The 20,467-nt window shown below is 43.2% G+C and overlaps 1 protein-coding gene across 1 annotated transcript in view; it reads right to left on the bottom strand.

Annotated features, from left to right (window-relative positions):
* Positions 1-303: 303 nt before the first annotated feature.
* The window catches only part of LOC121577557, a 50,336-nt gene continuing 30,172 nt past the window's right edge, over positions 304-20,467 (bottom strand). Inside the window, exons 35-57 of the mRNA XM_045225246.1 lie at positions 18,537-18,585; positions 18,219-18,308; positions 17,609-17,704; positions 17,344-17,415; positions 17,174-17,260; positions 12,839-12,985; positions 12,545-12,714; positions 12,268-12,406; positions 11,340-11,440; positions 11,075-11,216; positions 10,735-10,911; positions 10,350-10,432; positions 9,949-9,997; positions 9,695-9,784; positions 9,287-9,382; positions 8,619-8,690; positions 8,438-8,524; positions 6,196-6,342; positions 5,987-6,123; positions 5,591-5,722; positions 2,029-2,131; positions 1,712-1,761; positions 304-1,365 (exon numbers count right to left, since the gene is read on the bottom strand). Coding sequence (XP_045081181.1) covers positions 1,338-1,365; positions 1,712-1,761; positions 2,029-2,131; positions 5,591-5,722; positions 5,987-6,123; positions 6,196-6,342; positions 8,438-8,524; positions 8,619-8,690; positions 9,287-9,382; positions 9,695-9,784; positions 9,949-9,997; positions 10,350-10,432; positions 10,735-10,911; positions 11,075-11,216; positions 11,340-11,440; positions 12,268-12,406; positions 12,545-12,714; positions 12,839-12,985; positions 17,174-17,260; positions 17,344-17,415; positions 17,609-17,704; positions 18,219-18,308; positions 18,537-18,585 — 2,344 coding nt within the window. The 3' untranslated portion in view covers positions 304-1,337. The remainder of the gene's footprint in view (positions 1,366-1,711; positions 1,762-2,028; positions 2,132-5,590; positions 5,723-5,986; positions 6,124-6,195; positions 6,343-8,437; positions 8,525-8,618; positions 8,691-9,286; positions 9,383-9,694; positions 9,785-9,948; positions 9,998-10,349; positions 10,433-10,734; positions 10,912-11,074; positions 11,217-11,339; positions 11,441-12,267; positions 12,407-12,544; positions 12,715-12,838; positions 12,986-17,173; positions 17,261-17,343; positions 17,416-17,608; positions 17,705-18,218; positions 18,309-18,536; positions 18,586-20,467) is intronic.

Raw genomic sequence — 20,467 nt, 5'->3', positions numbered from 1 at the left:
TCGGCTATGAAAAACCAACTGACATTTACTCCTGAGGTACTGACCTGTTGCACCCTCTACAACCACTGTGATTATTATTTGACCCTGCTGGTCATCTATGAACATTTGAACATCTTGAAGAACAATCTGGCCTTAATGGCCATGTACTGTTATAATCTCCACCCGGCACAGCCAGAAAAGGACTGGCCACCCCTCAGAGCCTGGTTCCTCTCTAGGTTTCTTCCTAGGTTCCTGACTTTCTAGGGAGTTTTTCCCAGCCACCGTGCTTCTACTTCTGCATTGCTTGCTGTTTGGGGTTTTAGGCTGGGTTTCTGTATAAGCACTTTGTGACATCTGCTGATGTAAAAAGGGCTTTATAAATACATTTGATTTGATATCTGATTACATGAGACTGAATATGCAAGGACTCATACTGTATCTAAAACATAATACTGTACTTTAAATTTCACTTCCTCATTATCCTTCTATTAGTATTGACATACTTAACAATATTCCACAACAAACAACATTCCATAATATATCATGGAATTCCCTGATATATCTTCCATAATGTTTGTTACTTTGGTATTATCAAATAACAATCTAATACCGTATCCTGACAATGCATTTTGCTGGTCCTTATTCACTTCCTGGTTCAGGCAAGAGTCTCTTTACCTTGATAACATTAACTCCTTCCTTACTGATATATTACTCTAGCAAGATAAGTGCATGTAGCTATCATTCATTAGTACATTAACCTTTTAAAAATATGCCATTTAGCAGACACTTTTATCCAAAGCGACTTACAGTGATGTGCGCATACATTTTTACGTATGGGTGGTCCCGGGGATCGAACCCACTACCCTGGCGTTACAAGCGCCATGCTCTACCAATTGAGCTACACATAACCTTCATTTAATCTTCAAATAACCCTAACAAGTTATTAAAGTAAACTTCAAAAGTAACTTTCATAAACAGGTATAACAACCCTCATCAGTTCTTAAAGTATGCAGGTATAACCCTCAACCTTTTCATAAGTATATACACATTTTGACCTTAACTATTACTTCATATCTATTAATACTAGGTATAAACTTCAGATGAAACTATATAATACAGACTTTCTCCTGGTCCAATCCAGGTTGTCTGACCTATTGAGTTACCCTGTCTTTAGTGATAATATTGATATGTGGATATATAGAGATAGACATTAACAGACAGACAGGTGATAGGACAGGGCAGGCTGCAGCAGTGGTAGGTGTGGTAGGTAAGTGGGGGAAGGCATCAGCGTGAGTTCGGCTGTACATGTGAACTTTAACCCTGTGGTATAACAGGTATGACAGCTGCAGACAGATCCACTATTCAGCTTCCTCTTTCAAGTCAAACCTGGGGGGGAGAGGAGGAGGATTAAATAATTGATCTCCAATGAGAAGATGCAAACATAATATCAGTACAAATGTCAGTGTATTATGGCTATTTCGGTCAACCGACCTTTGTGAGTCCAATCAATCAATAAGGGCTAGATTCAATCCGGAGCGCGGAAGATCTGCGTAATAGCTTGATTGAGATTTAAAGGTAATTTCTGATTAAGCCGACATATGCAGTGTTTACCGTGACTGCGGTCTCCACAAACGCGGGAACAGTGCCTTTCAATTTCTATTTCAAATCTTCCCCACTCCGGATTTAATCTAGGCACTAGTCACTCACTTTCTGTTTTATGGCTACTACTCACCATTCTGTGACCCCAGAGGCCAGGTCAATCTGAGCCATCTCTATCTGCACCTGAAAAAGACAGTTTAGTGTTAATATGTATTATTATATACCATTCTAAACAAGTTTCATTTACATAATACTGTCATGATATTGCTTGGGTGGAACAGAAGCATGAATCATCATTTGCACCAGGTGAGAAAGGTGAGCATTGCTTGTAAAAAAAGTACAGACACCCATGTTCACTCCAAAGTTACCCAGCTGATATAGTATAGTATGACGAGTATAGTACAGTATGATGAGCATAGTATAGCCATAATAGCACAAGTCCAGGCTGACCTGTCCAATGAGATCGCTGCTCCTGAAGGAGGCTTTGCTGTTCTTCACCGACACACTCAGATGCCTGCGCCTGGCCTCCTCCACAGACAGCTCAAACTCAAACCTACACAGAGAGACAGGAGGAAAATACTGTTACATTCTGCCGCCAAATACCACAGGTTCAAATGACTCTGCTGAGTCACGCACACACACAATCCTTGTGGGGACCTAAAATTGATTTGCTATTTTCTCTAACCCTAAACATGACCCTAACCCTTAACCCTAATTCTAACCCTAATCCTAAACCTAAACCTAACCCCTAATCTTAAAATAGCCTTTGTCCTCGTGGGGACCTGGGAAATATCCCCACGAGGGAGAATCTTCCTTGGTTTACTATCCTTGTGGGGACTTTTGGGGATTTCCAGTACCCATGAGGATCATAATACAAGCACACACACACAAACACACAAGCACACCAGGGTTTCCGTTAGCTGGTAATTGCCGGCTTTTGGCTGATAAAATAAATGAAAAGCCGATAAATACAATTGTAGCGGGCTGCATTCTGTTGTGTTACAAAGTCGGATTAAAATGGATTTAATTGTCATTTTTTGTCAACGATCTACACAAAATACTCTGTAATGTAAAAGTGGAAGAAAAATTATAACATTTGTAAAAAAGTATGAAAAATAAAACACTAATATATCTTGATTAGATAAGTATTCAACCCCCTGAGTCAATACGTGTTAGAATCACCTTTGGCAGCGATTACAGCTGTGAGTCTTTCTGGGTAAGTCTAAGAGCTTTGCACATTATTCTTTTTTAAATTCTTCAAGCCCTGTCAAGGTGGTTGTTGATCATTGCTAGACAGCCATTTTCAAGTCTTGCCATAGAGTTTCAAGACGATTTAAGTGTAAACTGTAACTAGGCCACTCAGGAACATTAAATGTCGTCTTGGTAAGCACCTCCAGTGTATATTTGGCCTTGTGTTTTAGGTTATTGTCCTGCTGAAAGGTGAATTTGTCTCCCAGTGTCTGTTGGAAAGCAGACTGAACCAGGTTTTCCTCTAGGATTTTTCCTGTGCTTAGCTCTATTCCGTTTGTTTTATCATAAAAAAAACCCTAGTCCTTGCCGATGACAAGCATACCCATAACATGATGCAGCCACCACCATGCTTGAAAATATGAAAAGTGGTACTCAGTGATGTGTTGTGTTGGATTTGCCCCAAACTTACCGCTTTTTATTCAGGACATGTTTAGTGCCTTATTGCAAACTGGATACATGTTTTTGAATATTTGTATTCTGTACAGGCTTCCTTCTTTTCACTGTCAATTAGGTTAGTATTGTGGAGTAACTACAATGTTGTTGATCCATTCTCAGTCTTTTCATATCACAGCCATTGAACTCTGTAACTGTTTTAAAGTCACCATTGGCCTTATGGTGAAATCCCTGAGCGGTGTCCTTCCTCTCCGGCAACTGAGTTAGAAAGGATGCCTGTATCTTTGTAGTGACTGGGTGTATTGATACACCATCCAAAGTGTTATTAATAACTTCAACATGCTCAAAGGAATATTCAATGTATTTTTTTCTTTTTTTTACCCATCTACCAATAGGTGCACTTCTTTGCGAGGCATTGGAAAACCTCCCTGGTCTTTGTGGTTGAATCTGTGTTTGAAAATAACTGCTCAACAGAGGGACCTTACAGATAATTGTATGTGTGGGGTACAGAGATAAGGTAGTCATTCAAAAATCCTGTTAAACACTATTATTGCACACAGAGTCAGTCCATGCAACTTATTATGTGACTTGTTAAGCACATTTTTACTCCTGAATTTATTTAGGCTTGCCATAACAAAGGGGTTGAGTACTTATTGACTCAAGACATTTCAGCTTTTCATTTTTAATTAATTTCAAAAATGTCTAGAAACATAATTCCACTTTGACATTATGGGGTATTGTGTGTAGGCCAGTGACAACAAATCTCAATTTAATCCATTTTAAATTCAGGCTGTAACACAACAAAATGTGGAAAAGGTCAAGGGGTGTGAATACTTTCTGAAGGCAGTGTTCTCAGCACTATTCTCTCACTCCTTGCACGCTGCCTTACATGCCTGCTGCTGAGGAGACAGCGAGAGCGAGAGAGAAGCCTTGAGCTACTGTTGATTGCGAAGATGGAGGCCTTTTTCAGTTAGAGAGTATGCCTATAGTGAAAAGCCTACAAGGGGAATGTCCTCCGTATGGACAAGTTTTTATGTTGTAGTGGATAAAGATGAGAAGAACGTTGGCGTGGCCAAATACAGGCTACTGTGCAACTCACTATGCAGGTAGGATGCAATTTTTGAACTTTTTATAATCATTATTATTATTGTATATCATTGTTATTATTGTAGGCCTATTTACTATCTAAACCAGTTCTTTAAATATACAAAACGTATTTTGTTTCGTTCTGAGATATTTTTGTTGGCTAAATTAAGTTCGATCTGTCTTTTTAATTGTGTGCTCTATATTTAGTTTAAGATAGGTTATTAGTAGGCCTGTTGTAAAATATATATCATTAGCCTATTGCTGTCATTTGTTGGGTATGGTGGCACTAGTCTTCCTTGGTAATTGCTGCAATATAGCCTGTGCAAAACTTTTGAGAAGGTTTAAACCAGTTGACAAGTGTTTTGTTTCATTCTGTTGAGCCATTTTCTTTGGCCAATTAAGTTCCAACTGTAATGTTGTGTTTGCCACAATATAATATCCTGCTCGTATTTTCCCTATAAACAATGGCTTGAGTTACTTTTGATATTACCCTAATAGAGTTGAGAAACTTCTGTGAAGGGTTAGTATGGTGTGGCTATTAGCCAATTATACTGCAAGCCTATGATATGAAGGCAGTGCCCACCGGCACTCCAACTGACTCTGACAGTTGAACTTGAGGTGAGGATGAATGTTTTAGGCCTACCAGTTACTCCTATAATCTAACAATATAATACTTATCTTTATAAAAATAAATTCTGATAAAAAATGTACGAATTAGCGTATTTCTGTACGCCTATATCTGTATAGCAGACGTAGTAGCCTATCTGACAAGGATAAAGAAATGCATGTCGGTGTTGTAGCATGCCGCCGGCATATTTATCTCTATAAGATGTTTTAAATATTAATATCGTAGTTAAGTACAGTGGACGCCTAGGCCTATGCATGCAATGCCCTGATGCATTTAGTGCTCATTTCTCCGACAGCTGAACTGTGAGGTGGACAATTATTGTTTTAGGAAAGTAAAAACCAATAAAACAATAGGCTATATTATAGTTTTGTATATGCTACACATTGAAACACAAGGAATAGTGTTTTGGCAATTTGTTACAGGCTGTTTTTTAAGGACACGTAAATGTGGCTCATTTGGCCAATATCCCTCGTTTATTGATGGCGCTGGCTGCGAGAGTGGACACTCTGGACTATACACCCAATGCATATGGATGACCGGTCAATTTCTCAAATGTCAGATAAATAAAAAATGTCCCAGTCGCTTGTCGGGCGCCACATTTTCCTAACAGAAACCCTGACACACACACACACCAATGCTGATAACATCACACACCTTTCGTTATATTCTGGGTTAAGGTCTCTCTTCTTGATGCTTGTCTTCCTCTTGGTGGCCTTGCTTTTGTCTGGCAGCAGCATGAGGGAGACGTAGGTGTCTAGACCGTCTTTACTGGACGACTCTAGATCCCTATACACAAACATATAACATAGGATCCATGGCCTTAAAAAGTGTTGTCAATTGGTAAGGTAAGAGAAAGAGGTACAGTATGAGGATTTTGTGAAAATGTATGATACGGATATCATTACATAAAGGGACCCTTTCTTTAGCAGTGAGTTTAAAGCTATGCTATATGTAGGGGTTCTTGCTGACCATCATGTGACCTGACAAACTCTGGGCTCTTGCTATATGACATGGTGGAGATATGAATGATGCAGACACTCAGACACAGACCTGCAGGCGTGGACTGTGATGGTGAGTTTCTTCTTCTTTGAGGCATAGGACAGAGACAGCTTCACCTGCCCACAGTTTCCTGCAGCGCACGGCAGAGTTCCCTGACCTATCAGCTCCACCATTTTAGAGTCCAGAATCTGTTGAAAGATACATTTTGTAAGTAATCATTTCAACAGAAACATTAGAGGATATAGAAGTGTGTGTGTCACCTTGAGCTCAGCCCTGAGTAGAATCTGACTGTCAGGTGAGGCTCCATCCAGACTCAGCCACTGATCCAGGACCAGATCTGGTTGTGACAGCAGCTCTCTGACTGGTACGACCAGAGAACCCATCGCCTGATCCCAAGCACTGGAGAGCTGCATGTAGAGACATGGGCCATTGACAATAGACATACTATAGTTTCTCAAAATCTGTAATACACTGCAGTGTTAATTTTGGCAGCTATATGGTCACATTTTAGTCATTTCATCCTTTGTTAGTTTCAGTTATCAGTGCATTTTTTTCTATTAAATAATGAATATTTAGGCTACCTCTAATTCCATCATGTGCACATTCAGATAGCCTTGTTCAACTAGGCCTACTATCCCATTACCTTAGCTGGCAACATTGATATTCTGACAGATTGTAACCAATGCCAGCCATAATTAACCATATACAGTGCCTTCAGAAAGTATTCATACCCCTTGACTTATTACACATTTTGTTGTGTTACAGCCTGAATTCAAAATGGATTAAATATATTTTTTTCTCACCCATCTACACACAATACCCCATATTGACAAAGTGAAAACATGTTTTTAGAAATGTTAGCACATTTATTGAAAATGAAATACAGAAATATCTAATTTACATAAGTATTCACACCCCTTTGCAATGACACTCCAAATTGAGCTCAGGTGCATCCATCATTGGGAAATTGAAAAAATATGGAACTACCCAGACTCTGCCTAGAGCTGGCCGTCCGACCAAACTGAGCAACCGGGCAAAAATGATTTTGGTCAGTGAGGTGACCAAGAACCCAATGACCACTCTGACAGAATTACAGAGTTCCTTGGCTGAGATGGGAGAACCTGCCAGAAGGACAACAGTCTCTACAGCACTTCACCAATCTGAGCTTTATGGGAGAGTGGCCAGAAGGAAGCCACTCCTGAGAAAAAGGCACATGATAGCACACCTGGAGTTTGCAAAAAGGCACGTGAAAGACTATTTTTCCCATAGGACCATGCAACTGAAAGATGTCAATTCTGCCAATGAAAGGAAACTTGACTTCTAACTAACCTCAACTATATTGAACAAAAATACAAACGCAACATGTAAAGTGTTGGTCCCATATTTCATGAGCTGAAATTAAAGATCCATACGCACAAAAAGCATATTTCTCTCAAATTTTGTGCACAAATTTGTTTACATCCCTATTGTTGAGTATTTCTCCTTTGCCAAGATAATCCATCCACCTGACAGGTGTGGCATATCAAGAAGCTGATTAAACAGCATGATCATTCCACAGATGCACCTTGTGTGGGGACAATAAAAGGCCACTCTAAAATGTGCAGTCACAGAACACAATACCACAGATGTCTGAAGTTTTGAGAGAGCATGCAATTGGCATGCTGACTGCAGGAATGTCTACCAGAGCTGTTGCCAGAGAATGTAATGTTTATTTCTCTACCATAAGCCACCTCCAATGTATTTTTAGAGAATTTGGCTGTACGTCCAACCGGCCTCACAACCGCAGAACACGTGTAACCATGCCAGCCCAGGACCTCCACTTCCGGCTTCTTCCCCAGCGGGATCGTCTGAGACCAGCCACCCGGACAGCTGATGAAACTGAGGAGTATTTCTGTCTGTAATAAAGCCATTTTGTGGGGAAAAACTCATTCTGATTGGCTGGGCCTGGCTCCCCAGTGGGTGGGTGGGCCAGGCTCCAAAGTGGGTGGGCCTATGCCCTCCCAGGCCCACCCATGGCTGCGCCCCTGCCCAGTCATGTGAAATCCATAGATTAGGGCCTAATTAATTTATTTTAATTGACTGATTTCCTTATATGAACTGTAACTCAGTAAAATAGTTGAAATTGTTGCATGTTGCGTTTATATTTTTGTTCAGTATAGAAACAATAATTTTTACTCTTTCTCTCTTACTCTCTCTCGTGCTTCAGTCCGCATGTCATGTCAAATAAAATGTATATTAGTCTCACGTGGAATTCTCATCTCGTCACATTTTCATCAACAAAAATTTTCCAGGGCACCTCGGCTCATTATCGTCATCGTTTTAGTCAGGAAAAATAGGTTGTTAACAAGTATTTTTTGTCATAGTTATTGTTGTCAAAAATTAACACTGATGACTTGAACAACACTTCCACATGGGTGGACAATAAAGAAATTGTACTGTGCATTAAATCAGTAATAAAACAGGAAGCAAAGTGCTTGCAATCACAAACAAACAACCTCTCACCTTCACTATGAGCATCTCTTCTTTGGGGTAACGAACCAGGAAGTAGAAGGCCTCATCCCACTGGGGGGAGTTGGTGCGATCACACACCTTCAGAGAGATCGAGGAGAGATAGGGAAAGGAGATGTTATTTGGTCAATCTAAGACAAATTACAAGCAAGATATTGTAAGGTGAGAATCTCACTTTAGTTCTATATGTTGTCTCCCCCAGAACAAGCTCAGCTCCAGCCTTAGGCTCCTTCCCACTCTTCTTCAACTAGAAACACACAGAGATATGTCACTATGGGTAACTCAGTGACATAACTGATACCATCAAATCTTGATCATAAGACCATTAAAGCTGCAATATGTAACTTTTTAGAAATGTGAGTTATAGATCTGTCATTCTCATTGAAAGCAAGTCTAAGAAGCGGTAGATCTGTTCTATACACTATTTCTATGCTTCCCGATCATACGTTTCGTTTTTTGCATCTTTTACTTTCGGTTTTGTACACCAGCTTCAAACAGCTGGAAATACAATATTTTTTCTTATTGAAAATACATTTCACAGCGGTTTAGATGTTACAATGATTCTCTACACTATACATTGTTTGTTTTGTCACATAAACTGAAATTAGGCGAACTATTCGAACTTTAGCAACCTGGATTTGCCGGAGCGATTTCTACATATTGCACCTATAACAGTGAGGTGAACTACACAACACAAGAGAACAAGTGTGCACAGACCTAAAATTACCAAAGGAAACAACGAGGCTAATCATCACAGTTTATCACAAACATCAGACTATAGTAGGCTATCAAGATCATGGTAACATAACAACATCAGAGGTGAAGAGGTGAAAGGTGACTCACAGGCAGTGAGTGGGCTCTGTCCATGTAGATGAAGAGCAGAGCAGCAGAGGGAACAGCCTTGTTCTGGTAGGACTGGAGAGACTGCAGCTGCAGCACCTGGAACATGGGGAGCCAGGAGTTAAAATGGGGGGGGGGATCCCTAACTGAGCAGGGGTGCAGCCATAGGTGGGGGTGGGGGGGTGGGGGGATCCCTAATAAATACAAAAGCCTCATATGAGTTATGTAATTTGAGTCAACTGCATTCTGGATGCAGGAAGACTTCCTTCTTATGTAAACAGTATGAATATGTCACACTATGATTGTATGAGAGAGAGTGATAGGGGGAGGCAAGAGAGGGTTATCTCAAGAAAAGACAATAACAGGGAAAGAGAGAGATGGGGAGACTGAAGAAGGAAGAATAGGACTGACCTGATCCAGTCTGTCTGGTTGTGATACTGTTGGTACCCACTCCAGTACCAGGTGAAGACGACCTGACTTCACATCATTCAGAGTGTACCACTGGAACACAGAAATGTACCCATTAGACTGTTTACAAATGTAGCACAATAAAATCAAATGGAAAATAAAGCTAAGCTGTGACAACAATAATGACCTCACAATGAAAAGTGCCCCATGGCAGACAGGCTAGAAAGAGAAGTAAATACCTGAATACACTGACTCACCTGGTCTGTGTACTGGGAACTGATGACATCACTCAGCCTAATCATAAACCTGCACACATACAAAAAACAGATGCTTTGGCAACTCTCCAAAAAGGCATTGCATTCTTTTGACCATTTATATATTTGAAATGTGAAAGTAGAAAAGTTTAACAATTTCTTATATTTCAACCATTTTATCCACCATGAGACCAAAGTGCATGAAACTGTAAATATTATCTTGTGTGCACCCCAAATAGCACCCTATTCCCTATTTAGTGCACTACTTTTGACCAGGGACCATAGGACTCTGGTCAAAAGTAGTGCACTATATAGAGATTAGGGTGCCCTTTGGGACGTATCTCTTAAGTATCAATAACAGGTTACTGATTAAACGGTGTATAGTTGGGCCAGTTACAACACACCTGCCCAGGAAGTCATCAGCATCCATATCTTTATCATACAGCTCTACCTGGACCTCCTGACCAGCCTGGGGGGTCAGCACCGTCTGGGGAAACACACATACATCAGGGAAGACAAATAACAAAACTACACACATAAAGAATACTATTACATGATAATAAGGCAGAAAGGTAGCAAAGGCACACACTTCTGGATGTCTCAGATATATTCTTACATGAGAGAAGCCCTCCAAATACAGTACTTGTACAAAATATCAAAAGTCTGTCCTAACACGTATTGCTTTAACTTTCTTCAGTACAGCACAATACCTTTAACCGCTCATTCAAATGGGCACAAAGTTCAATAGCCGACAGAGATTAATTGAGTAAACTACAAGTCCCTCCATACCTCAAACATCTCGTTCCAGGTGGGGTTGAGGTTCTCCTTGATCACATGACTCTTAAACTTGACCCCTCCAATGTTTATCTTGACATAGGGGTCACTCTTGCCCTTCTTCAGGCCCCCCATCAGCTTATCCATGGCAACCAGATCCTGGGCCTCCAGTACATGGATTCTTAGCACCCCCTACAGGACAAACAACAAAACTGCAGTGACACAATAGCATTCCTAAAATACAAAGCAATATAAAGTATTGACATATTTTTTATTCAACCCCTAATATTTTGGTTGAAACTATTGCTAAAGGCAGTATACAGTATTTGTGTTGTCCCTACAGTAAAGCACCCACCTCAGTGCCAAAGCTTGGGTGAGGGGTAGTGTGAGGAGGGCGTGTTTCAGGGATGACAGTAGGCATGGCCTCAGCTTCCTCAGGTACAGACACAAAAGGAAGGCTAGACACTGTAGCTCTGGCAATGTCCTCTGTACCAGATCTGAATATTCACAAAGGAACACACACACAGCATGTTGATAGTTGCTTCAACACACTGAAGATTATCAATGCAAAGTCAGTGCACATGCAAAGCTCTCTGCATCTGTTGTTGAATGGAGCTCACCCTGCCATTGGCCCCTGCCAGGGTTGGAGCTCCTCAGTGTCTGCTGTGACTGACTGTTGGGTGATGGTGATAGGTTCCTCAGTTTCTTCTGGCTCCTCTATCTGTTGGTCAAAAACACATTCCAATGCTTTCACCTGCAGTCAATGCTTTCAAAATCAATTATAATATGTCTCTTGAATACATAAATTACTATTATATATATTTTTTGGGTCATTTAGCAGATGCTCTTATCCAGAGTGACTTACAGGAGCAATTAGGGTTAAGTGCCTTGCTCAAGGGCACTGCAACAGATTTTTCACCTAGTCATCTCGGGGGTTCGAACCAGCAACCTATCGGTTACTGGCCCAACGCTCTTAACTGCTAGGCTACCTTCCGCTAGGCTACCTGTTAACACAGAAGTTAAATCTTGCATAATTTGGTAATCTGCGTGATTAACTTCTGGGTCTATACGTGTTAGAAATTGAGGGTTCCGGCAGTTTGCGAAGTCTACACCCTTGCAAAAGGAAACTGTCAGCCAAAGCCCCCCCCTTCTAATTCCGTGTGGGCAAACACGCGAAGCACTCGTAGTAAAGCAGTTTAAGCACTGCCTTCGCCAAATACTGATATGTAATAATAATAATAATAATAATATGCCATTTAGCAGACGCTTTTATCCAAAGCGACTTACAGTCATGCGTGCATACATTTTTGTGTATGGGTGGTCCCGGGGATCGAACCCACTACCTTGGCGTTACAAGCGCCGTGCTCTACCAGCTGAGCTACAGAGGACCACATATGTCCAAATAACCAGTGACAAAAACCCAAAGACTGGAACTACTGCTGCTCGTTATCTCACAAATCCCATTATGTCCAAACAGATTTTTCGGTCTACATGCAGAATCTTCCCACGAGAGATTACGCATACAGACACCCATACACTGTATCTCACCTCAGTATCAACGCTGGGGTCAGGGGTGGTGTGTGTGGAGAGTGTCTCAGGAGGGCTGGGGTCTTCTTTGGGGACCTCAAAGACCGCCTCTGCTTCCTCAGGTTCAGAGATAGAGGGTTGGCTGGAGATTGCAACAGATCTGAAAACACACAGAGAGACACATGCTTAAGGGTTTTATAATTTGCGTACACTGCATATTTTTGCATATCATTTGCAATAAATGTATAATTGCAATTCAACTTTATGAATATTGGGAGGGGCCAAGACAAAAACTCACTCCTCAGAGGGCACCTCACTGTGTTGCTCCTCCCCATTGGTTGCAGTAACTGGCTGCTCACTGGTGATTTGTTCCTTCTCCTCACTGTAACTCCCACTCATAATAGTTTCTGGACCAGAGACAGAGCCTTGGGGTACCCCAACACCCTCAGTCATCTTCGAGTTCAGGATCTGTGAACAAAAACATGGAGAGTGCAGTTAAAGTACATAACGTGGCGCTTTGTATAGCCTGTGCACATTTTGTCCCTCACTCCAAGAAGTTGATTGATAGTACATGTTTGTGAGTGTCTCTCACCTTGAGTTCAGCCCTCAGTAGAATCTGACTGTCAGGTGAGGCTCCATCCAAACTCAGCCACTGATCCAGGACCAGATCTGGTTGTGACAGCAGCTCTCTGACTGGTACCACCAGAGAACCCATCGCCTGATCCCAAGCACTGGACAGCTAGAGAAAGATAAATAAAGAGTGAATTACACTGAACAAAAATATAAACGCAACATGTAAAGTGTTGGTCCCATGTTTCATGAGCTGAAATAAAAAATCCCAGAAATGTTTCATTCGCACAAAAAGCTTATTTCTCTCAAATTTCGTGCACAAATTTGTTTATATCCCTGTTAGTGAGCATTTCTCCTTTGCAAACATAATCCATCCACCTGACATGTGTGGCATATCAAGAAGCTGATTAAACGGCATGATCATCACACAGGTGCACCTTGTGCTCTCTAACCTGGTGGTCCCTGCACGCACCACCCACGTGGAGTTCCAGGTCGCAGGCAGCCTCTGGAACTGCCGTTCTGCTGCCAACAAAGCTGACTTCATCCCAGCCTATGCCAACCTCCAGTCCCTCGACTTCCTGGCGCTGACGGAAACATGGATCACCACTGAAAACACTGCTACTCCTACTGCTCTCTCCTCGTCTGACCATGTGTTCTCGCATACCCCGAGAGCATCTGGTCAGAGGGGTGGTGGTACAGGAATCCTCATCTCTCCCAAGTGGACATTCTCAGTTTTTCCCCTAACCCATCTGTCTATCTCCTCATTTGAATTCCATGCTGTCACAGTCACTAGCCCATTTAAGCTTAATATCCTTGTCATCTATCGCCCTCCAGGTTCCCTTGGAGAGTTCATCAATGAGCTTGACGCCTTGATAAGTTCCTTCCCTGAGGATGGCTCACCCCTCACAGTTTTGGGGGATTTCAACCTCCCTATGTCCACATTTGACTCATTTCTCTCTGCCTCCTTCTTTCCACTCCTCTCCTCTTTTGACCTCACCCTCTCACCGTCCCCCCTACTCACAAGGCAGGCAATACGCTTGACCTCATCTTCACTAGATGCTGCTCCTCTACTAATCTCACTGCAACTCCCCTCCATGTCTCCGACCACTACTTTGTTTCCTTTTCTCTCTCGCTCTCCTCCCACACTACTCACTCTGCCCCTACACAGATGGTAATGCGCCGCCGCAACCTTCGCTCTCTCTCTCCCACTACTCTCTCCTCTTCCATCCTATCATCTCTTCCCTCTGCTCAATCCTTCTCCCTCCAATCTCCTGATTCTGCCTCCTCAACCCTCCTCTCCTCCCTTTCTGCATCCTTTGACTCTCTGTGTCCCCTATCCTCCCGGCCGGCTCGGTCCTCCCCTCCAGCTCCGTGGATTGATGACTCATTGCGAGCTCACAGAACAGAGCTCCGGGCAGCGGAGCGGAAATGGAAGAAAACTAAACTCCCTGCCGACCTGGCATCTTTTCACTCCCTCCTCTCTACATTTTCTTCATCTGTTTCTGCTGCTAAGGCCACCTTCTACCACTCTAAATTCCAAGCATCTGCCTCTAACCCTAGGAAGCTCTTTGCCACATTTTCCTCCCTCCTGAATCCCCCCCCCCCCCCCCCCTCCTCTCTCTCTGTGGATGACTTCGTCAACCACTTTGAAAAGAAGGTTGACGACATCCGATCCTCGTTTGTTAAGTCTAATGACACTGCTGGTCCTGCTCACACTGCCCTACCCTATGCTTTGACTTCTTTCTCCCCTCTCTCTCCAGATAAAATCCTGCGACTTGTGACTGCAGGCCGCCCAACAACCTGCCCGCTTGACCCCATCCCCTCCTCCCTTCTCCAGACCATCTCCGGTGACCTTCTCCCCTACCTCACCTCGCTGATCAACTCATCCTTGACCGCTGGCCATGTCCCTTCCGTCTTCAAGAGAGCGAGAGTTGCTCCCCTTCTCAAAAAACCAACACTCGACCCCACTGATGTCAACAACTACAGACCAGTATCCCTTCTTTCTTTTCTTTCCAAAACTATTGAGCGTGCCGTCTTTAGCCAACTCTCTTGCTATCTCTCTCAGAATGACCTTCTTGATCCAAACCAATCAGGTTTCAGGACTGGTCATTCAACTGAGACTGCTCTTCTCTGTGTCACGGAGACTCTCCGCACTGCTAAAGCTAACTCTCTCTCCTCTGCTCTTGTCCTTCTAGACCTGTCTGCTGCCTTTGATACTGTGAACCATCAGATCCTCCTCTCCACCCTCTCCGAGCTGGGCATCTCCGGCGCGGCTCACTCCTGGATTGCGTCCTACCTGACCGGTCGCTCCTACCAAGTGGCGTGGCGAGAAGCTGTCTCCGCACCACGTGCTCTCACCACTGGTGCCCCCCAGGGCTCAGTTCTAGGCCCTCTCCTTTTCTCCCTATACACCAAGTCACTTGGCTCTGTCATATCCTCACATGGCCTTTCCTATCATTGCTACGCTGACGATACACAACTAATCTTCTCCTTTCCCCCTTCTGATAACCAGGTGGCGAATCGCATCTCTGCATGTCTGGCAGACATATCAGTATGGATGACGGATCACCACCTCAAGCTGAACCCTGGCAAGACGGAGCTGCTCTTCCTCCCGGGGAAGGACTGCCCGTTCCGTGATCTCGCCATCACGGTTGACAACTCCGCTGTGTCCTCCTCCCAAAGTGCGAAGAGCCTAGGCGTGACCCTGGACAACACCCTGTCGTTCTCCGCCAACATCAAGGCGGTGACCCGCTCCTGCAGGTTCATGCTCTACAACATTCGGAGAGTACGACCCTGCCTTACACAGGAAGCGGCACAGGTCCTAATCCAGGCACTTGTCATCTCCCCGTCTGGACTACTGCAACTCGCTGTTGGCTGGCCTCCCTGCCTGTGCCATTAAACCCCTACAACTCATCCAGAATGCCGCAGCCTGTCTGGTGTTCAACCTTCCCAAGTTCTCTCACGTCACCCCCCTCCTCCGCACACTCCACTGGCTTCCAGTTGAAGCTCGCATCCGCTACAAGACCATGGTGCTTGCCTATGGAGCAGTGAGGGGAACGGCACCTCTGTACCTTCAGGCTCTGATCAGTCCCTACACCCAAACGAGGGCATTGCGTTCATCCACCTCTGGCCTGCTGGCTCCCCTTCCTCTGCGGAAGCATAGCTCCCGCTCAGCCCAGTCAAAACTGTTCGCTGCTCTGGCACCCCAATGGTGGAACAAGCTCCCTCACGACGCCAGGACAGCGGAGTCACTCACCACCTTCCGGAGACATCTGAAACCCCACCTCTTTAAGGAATACCTGGGATAGGATAAAGTAATCCTTCTAACCCCCCCCAAATTGTAAAGTGGTTATCCCACTGGCTATAGGGTGAACGCACCAATTTGTGAGTCGCTCTGGCTAAGAGCGTCTGCTAAATGACGTTAATGTGCCCTTGAGCAAGGCACTTAACCCTAATTGCTCCTGTAAGTCGCTCTGGATAAGAGCGTCTGCTAAATGACTAAAATGTAAATGTAAATGTGCTGGGGACAATAAAATATCACTTTAAAATGTGCAGTTTAGTCACACAACACAATGCCACAGATATCTCAAGTTGAGGGAGTGTGCAATTGGCATGCTGACTGCAGGAATGTCCACCAGAGCTGTAGCCAGAGAATGTAATTAACTCCCGAGTGGCACAGTGGTCTAAGGCACTGCGATAGCTGTGCCACTAGAGATCCTGGTTCGAATCCAGGCTCTGTTGTAGCCGGCCACGACCGGGAGACCCATGGGGTGGCGCACAATTGGCCCAGCGTCATCCAGGGTAGGGGAGGGAATGGCTGGCAGGGATGTAGCTCAGTTGGTAGAGCATGGCGTTTGCAATGCCAGGGTTGTGGGTTCGATTCCCACGGGGGACCTCCACATCCGGCTTCTTCACTTGTGGAATCGTCTGAGGGGGGATGGGGTGCTGAGAAGTATTTCTGTCTGTAATAAAGCCCCTTTGTGGGGAAAAACTCATTCTGATTGGCTGGGCGTGTATCCTCAGTGGGTGGGCCTGGTTGCCAAGTGGGGCTATGCCCAGTCATGTGAAATCCATACATTTACATTTACATCATAGATTAGGGCCTGATGATTTTATTTCAATTGACTGATTTCCTTATATGAACTGCAACTCAGTAAAATCTTTGAAATTGTTGCATGTTGCGTTTATATTTTTATTCAATATAGAAAGGAAAAGAGAAAGGGGAGAATGGGAGATTTGTGTGGATGAATTACATTTACCAGTGACTGTGCAAGATGTTTACAGTGAGTGACATTATGTTTCGATTAAACATTATCCATGTTTAGTGACTCCATCCTTATGCAGACTGAACTCTCACCTTCACTATGAGAATCTCCTCTCTGGGGTCACGAACCAGGAAGTAGAAAGCCTCTTCCCACTGGGGGGAGTTGGTACGTTCACACACCTTCAGAGAGACAGAGAAGTTGACTTTCACGGCAGATCCTGTTACAAGTCTTGCATTTCAGCTCTAAGGGTATTGTATCTCACCTTGGTTCTGTAGGTTGTCTCCCCCAGAACAAGCTCAGCTCCAGCCTTTGGCTCCTTCCCACTCTTCTTCAACTACAAACACACAGAGACCACACACTACAACAGTCAAAAGCAAAAACTGATTGTGAGCAACTAGACAAAATAAACCATCAACATCTGTGCATAACCCATATCACAGCTGCAAAACTAGACAACAACGCAAAGCCAGAGTTCAAACGTTCAAAGTGGCACAGTGTCTGAGGTGAAGAGGTGAAAGGTGACTCACAGGCAGTGAGTGGGCTCTGTCCATGTAGATGAAGAGCAGAGCAGCAGAGGGAACAGCCTTGTTCTGGTAGGACTGGAGAGACTGCAGCTGCAGCACCTGGAACATGGGGAGAAAATAGTTCAATTACATTTACATTTACATTTTAGTCATTTAGCAGACGCTCTTATCCAGAGCAACTTACAGTTAGTGAGTGCATACATTATTTTTTTATTTTTTCATACTGGCCCCCCGTGGGAATCGAACCCACAACCCTGGCGTTCAAACGCCATGCTCCAACTGAGCTACATCCCCAATTGAAACAACATCTTGCAATACTAATGTTGTGCTCTGTTATGGGCGGCATGTAGCCTAGCGGTTAAGAGCATTGGACAAGTAACCGAAAGGTCTCTGGTTCGATTCTCCTGTAAGTCACTCTGGATAAATGACTACTAACATGTAAAATGTTATGCCTCATGAGTTATGGAATGTAAGTCTTATGCATTAAGAGTTCTAGGAATACATGATTGTATGATAGGGTGGGAGGACAGAAATTGTTGAACTAAATTCATAGTGAAAGAAAATTAGATTGAGAGATAAGAGAGAAACTGAAAAAAGGAGGAGTGGAACTGACCTGATCCAGTCTGTCTGGTTGTGATACTGTTGGTACCCACTCCAGTACCAGGTGAAGACGACCTGACTTCACATCATTCAGAGCGTACCACTGGAACACAGAAATATACCCAATAGACTGTTTACAAATGTAGCACAATAAAATAAAGGGGGGAAATTCAGCTAAGGAGTGACAACTTAGCTTAACCTCTCAATCACAAGTTATATTGTAGCAACATGAGGGCCTTGACCTGACATTAGGCCTACAAGTAATAAAAGGGAGTGCCCTTCTAGCAGACAGGCTAGAAAGAGAAGTAAATACCTGAATACACTGACTCACCTGGTCTGTGTACTGGGAACTAATGACATCACTCAGCCTAATCATAGACCTGCACACACACAAAAAACAAATGCTTTGGCAACATTTCAAAAAGGAATTGCATTCTTGTGTCCATTTAAATACAGTACCAGTCAAAAGTTTGGACACACCTATTCATTCAAGGCTTTTTCTTTATTTTTACTATTTTCTATATTGTAGAATAATAGTGAAGACATCAAAACTATGAAATAACACAAACGGAATCATGTAGTAACCAAAAAAGTGTTAAACAAATCCAAATATATTTTAGATTTTAGATTCTTCAAAGTAGCCACCCTTTGCCTTGATGACAGCTTTGCACACTCTTGGCATTCTCTCAACTAGTTTCATGAGGAATGCTTTTCTTGAAGGAGTTCCCACATTTGCTGAGCACTTGTTGGCTGCTTTTCCTTCACTCTGCGGTCCAACTCACCCCAAACCATCTCAATTAGGTTGAGGTCGGGTGATTGTGGAGGCCAGGTCATCTGATGCAGCACTCCATCACTCTCCTTCTTGGTCAAATAGCCCTTACACAGCCTGGAGGTGTGTTTTGGGTCATTGTGCTGTTGAAAAACAAACGATAGTCCCACTAAGCGCAAACCAGATGGGATGGCGTATCGCTGCAGAATGCTGTGGTAGCCATGCTGGTTAAGTGTGCCTTGAATTCTAAATAAATCACTGACAGTGTCACCAGCAAAGCACCCCCACACCATCACACCTCCTCGCTTCCCGGTGGGAACCACACATGCTGAGATCATCGTTCACCTACTCTGCGTCTCACAAAGACACGGCGGTTGAAACCAAAAATTAGAAATTTGGACTCATCAGACCAAAGGACAGATTTCCACCGGTCTAATGTCCATTGATAGTGTTTCTTGGCCCAAGCAGGTCTCTTCTTCTTATTGGTGTCCTTTAGTAGTGGTTTCTTTGCAGCAATTCGGCCATGAAGGCCTGATTCGCAGAGTCACCTCTGAACAGTTGATGTTGAGATGTTTCTGTGACGAACTCCGTGAAGCATTTCTTTGAACTGCAATTTCTGAGGCTGGTAACTCTAATGAACTTATTCTCTGCAGCAGAGGTAACTCTGGGTCTTCCATTCCTGTGGCGGTCCTCATGAGAGCCAGTTTCATCATAGCGCTTGATGGTTTTTGAGACTGCACTTGAAGAAACTTTCAAAGTTCTTGAAATGTTACATATTGACTGACCTTCAAGTAATGATGGACTGTCGTTTCTCTTTGCTTATTTGAGCTGTTCTTGCCATAATATGGACTTGGTCTTTTACCAAATTGGGCTAACTTCTGTATAACCCACTACCTTGTCACAACACAACTGATTGGCTCAAACGCATTAAGAACGAAAGAAATTCCACAAATTAACTTTTAATAAGGCACCCCTGTTAATTGAAATGCATTCCAGGTGACTACCTCATGAAGCTGGTTGAGAGTATGCCAAGAGTGTGCAAAGCTGTCATCAAGGCAAAGGGTGGCTATTTGAAGAATCTCAAACAAAAAATATATTTTGATTTGTTTAACACTTTTTTGGTTACTACATGATTCCATATATGTTACTTAATAGTTTTAATGTCTTCACTATTATTCTACAATGTAAATAAATTGTAAAAATAAAGAAAAACCCTTGAATGAGTAGGTGTGACTGGTAGTGTATATATTTGATATATGAAAGTAGAAAAGTAGAACCATTTCTTATATTTCAAACATTTCATCCACCATGAGACCAAAGTGCATGAAACTGTCAGTCTTACCTTGTGTGTGTCCCAAAGAGCACCCTATTCCCTATTTAGTGCACTACTTTTGACCAGGGACCATAGAACTCTGGTCAAAAGTTGTGCACTATTTAGGGAATAGGGTGCAATTTGGGATGTATTCCTTAACTATCAATAGCAGGTTAATGAT

The sequence above is a fragment of the Coregonus clupeaformis genome, chromosome 15 (genome assembly GCF_020615455.1).
Source record: "Coregonus clupeaformis isolate EN_2021a chromosome 15, ASM2061545v1, whole genome shotgun sequence".
In the NCBI taxonomy this organism is placed as follows: Eukaryota; Metazoa; Chordata; class Actinopteri; order Salmoniformes; family Salmonidae; genus Coregonus; species Coregonus clupeaformis.
This window is presented reverse-complemented; position numbering and strand designations above follow the sequence as displayed.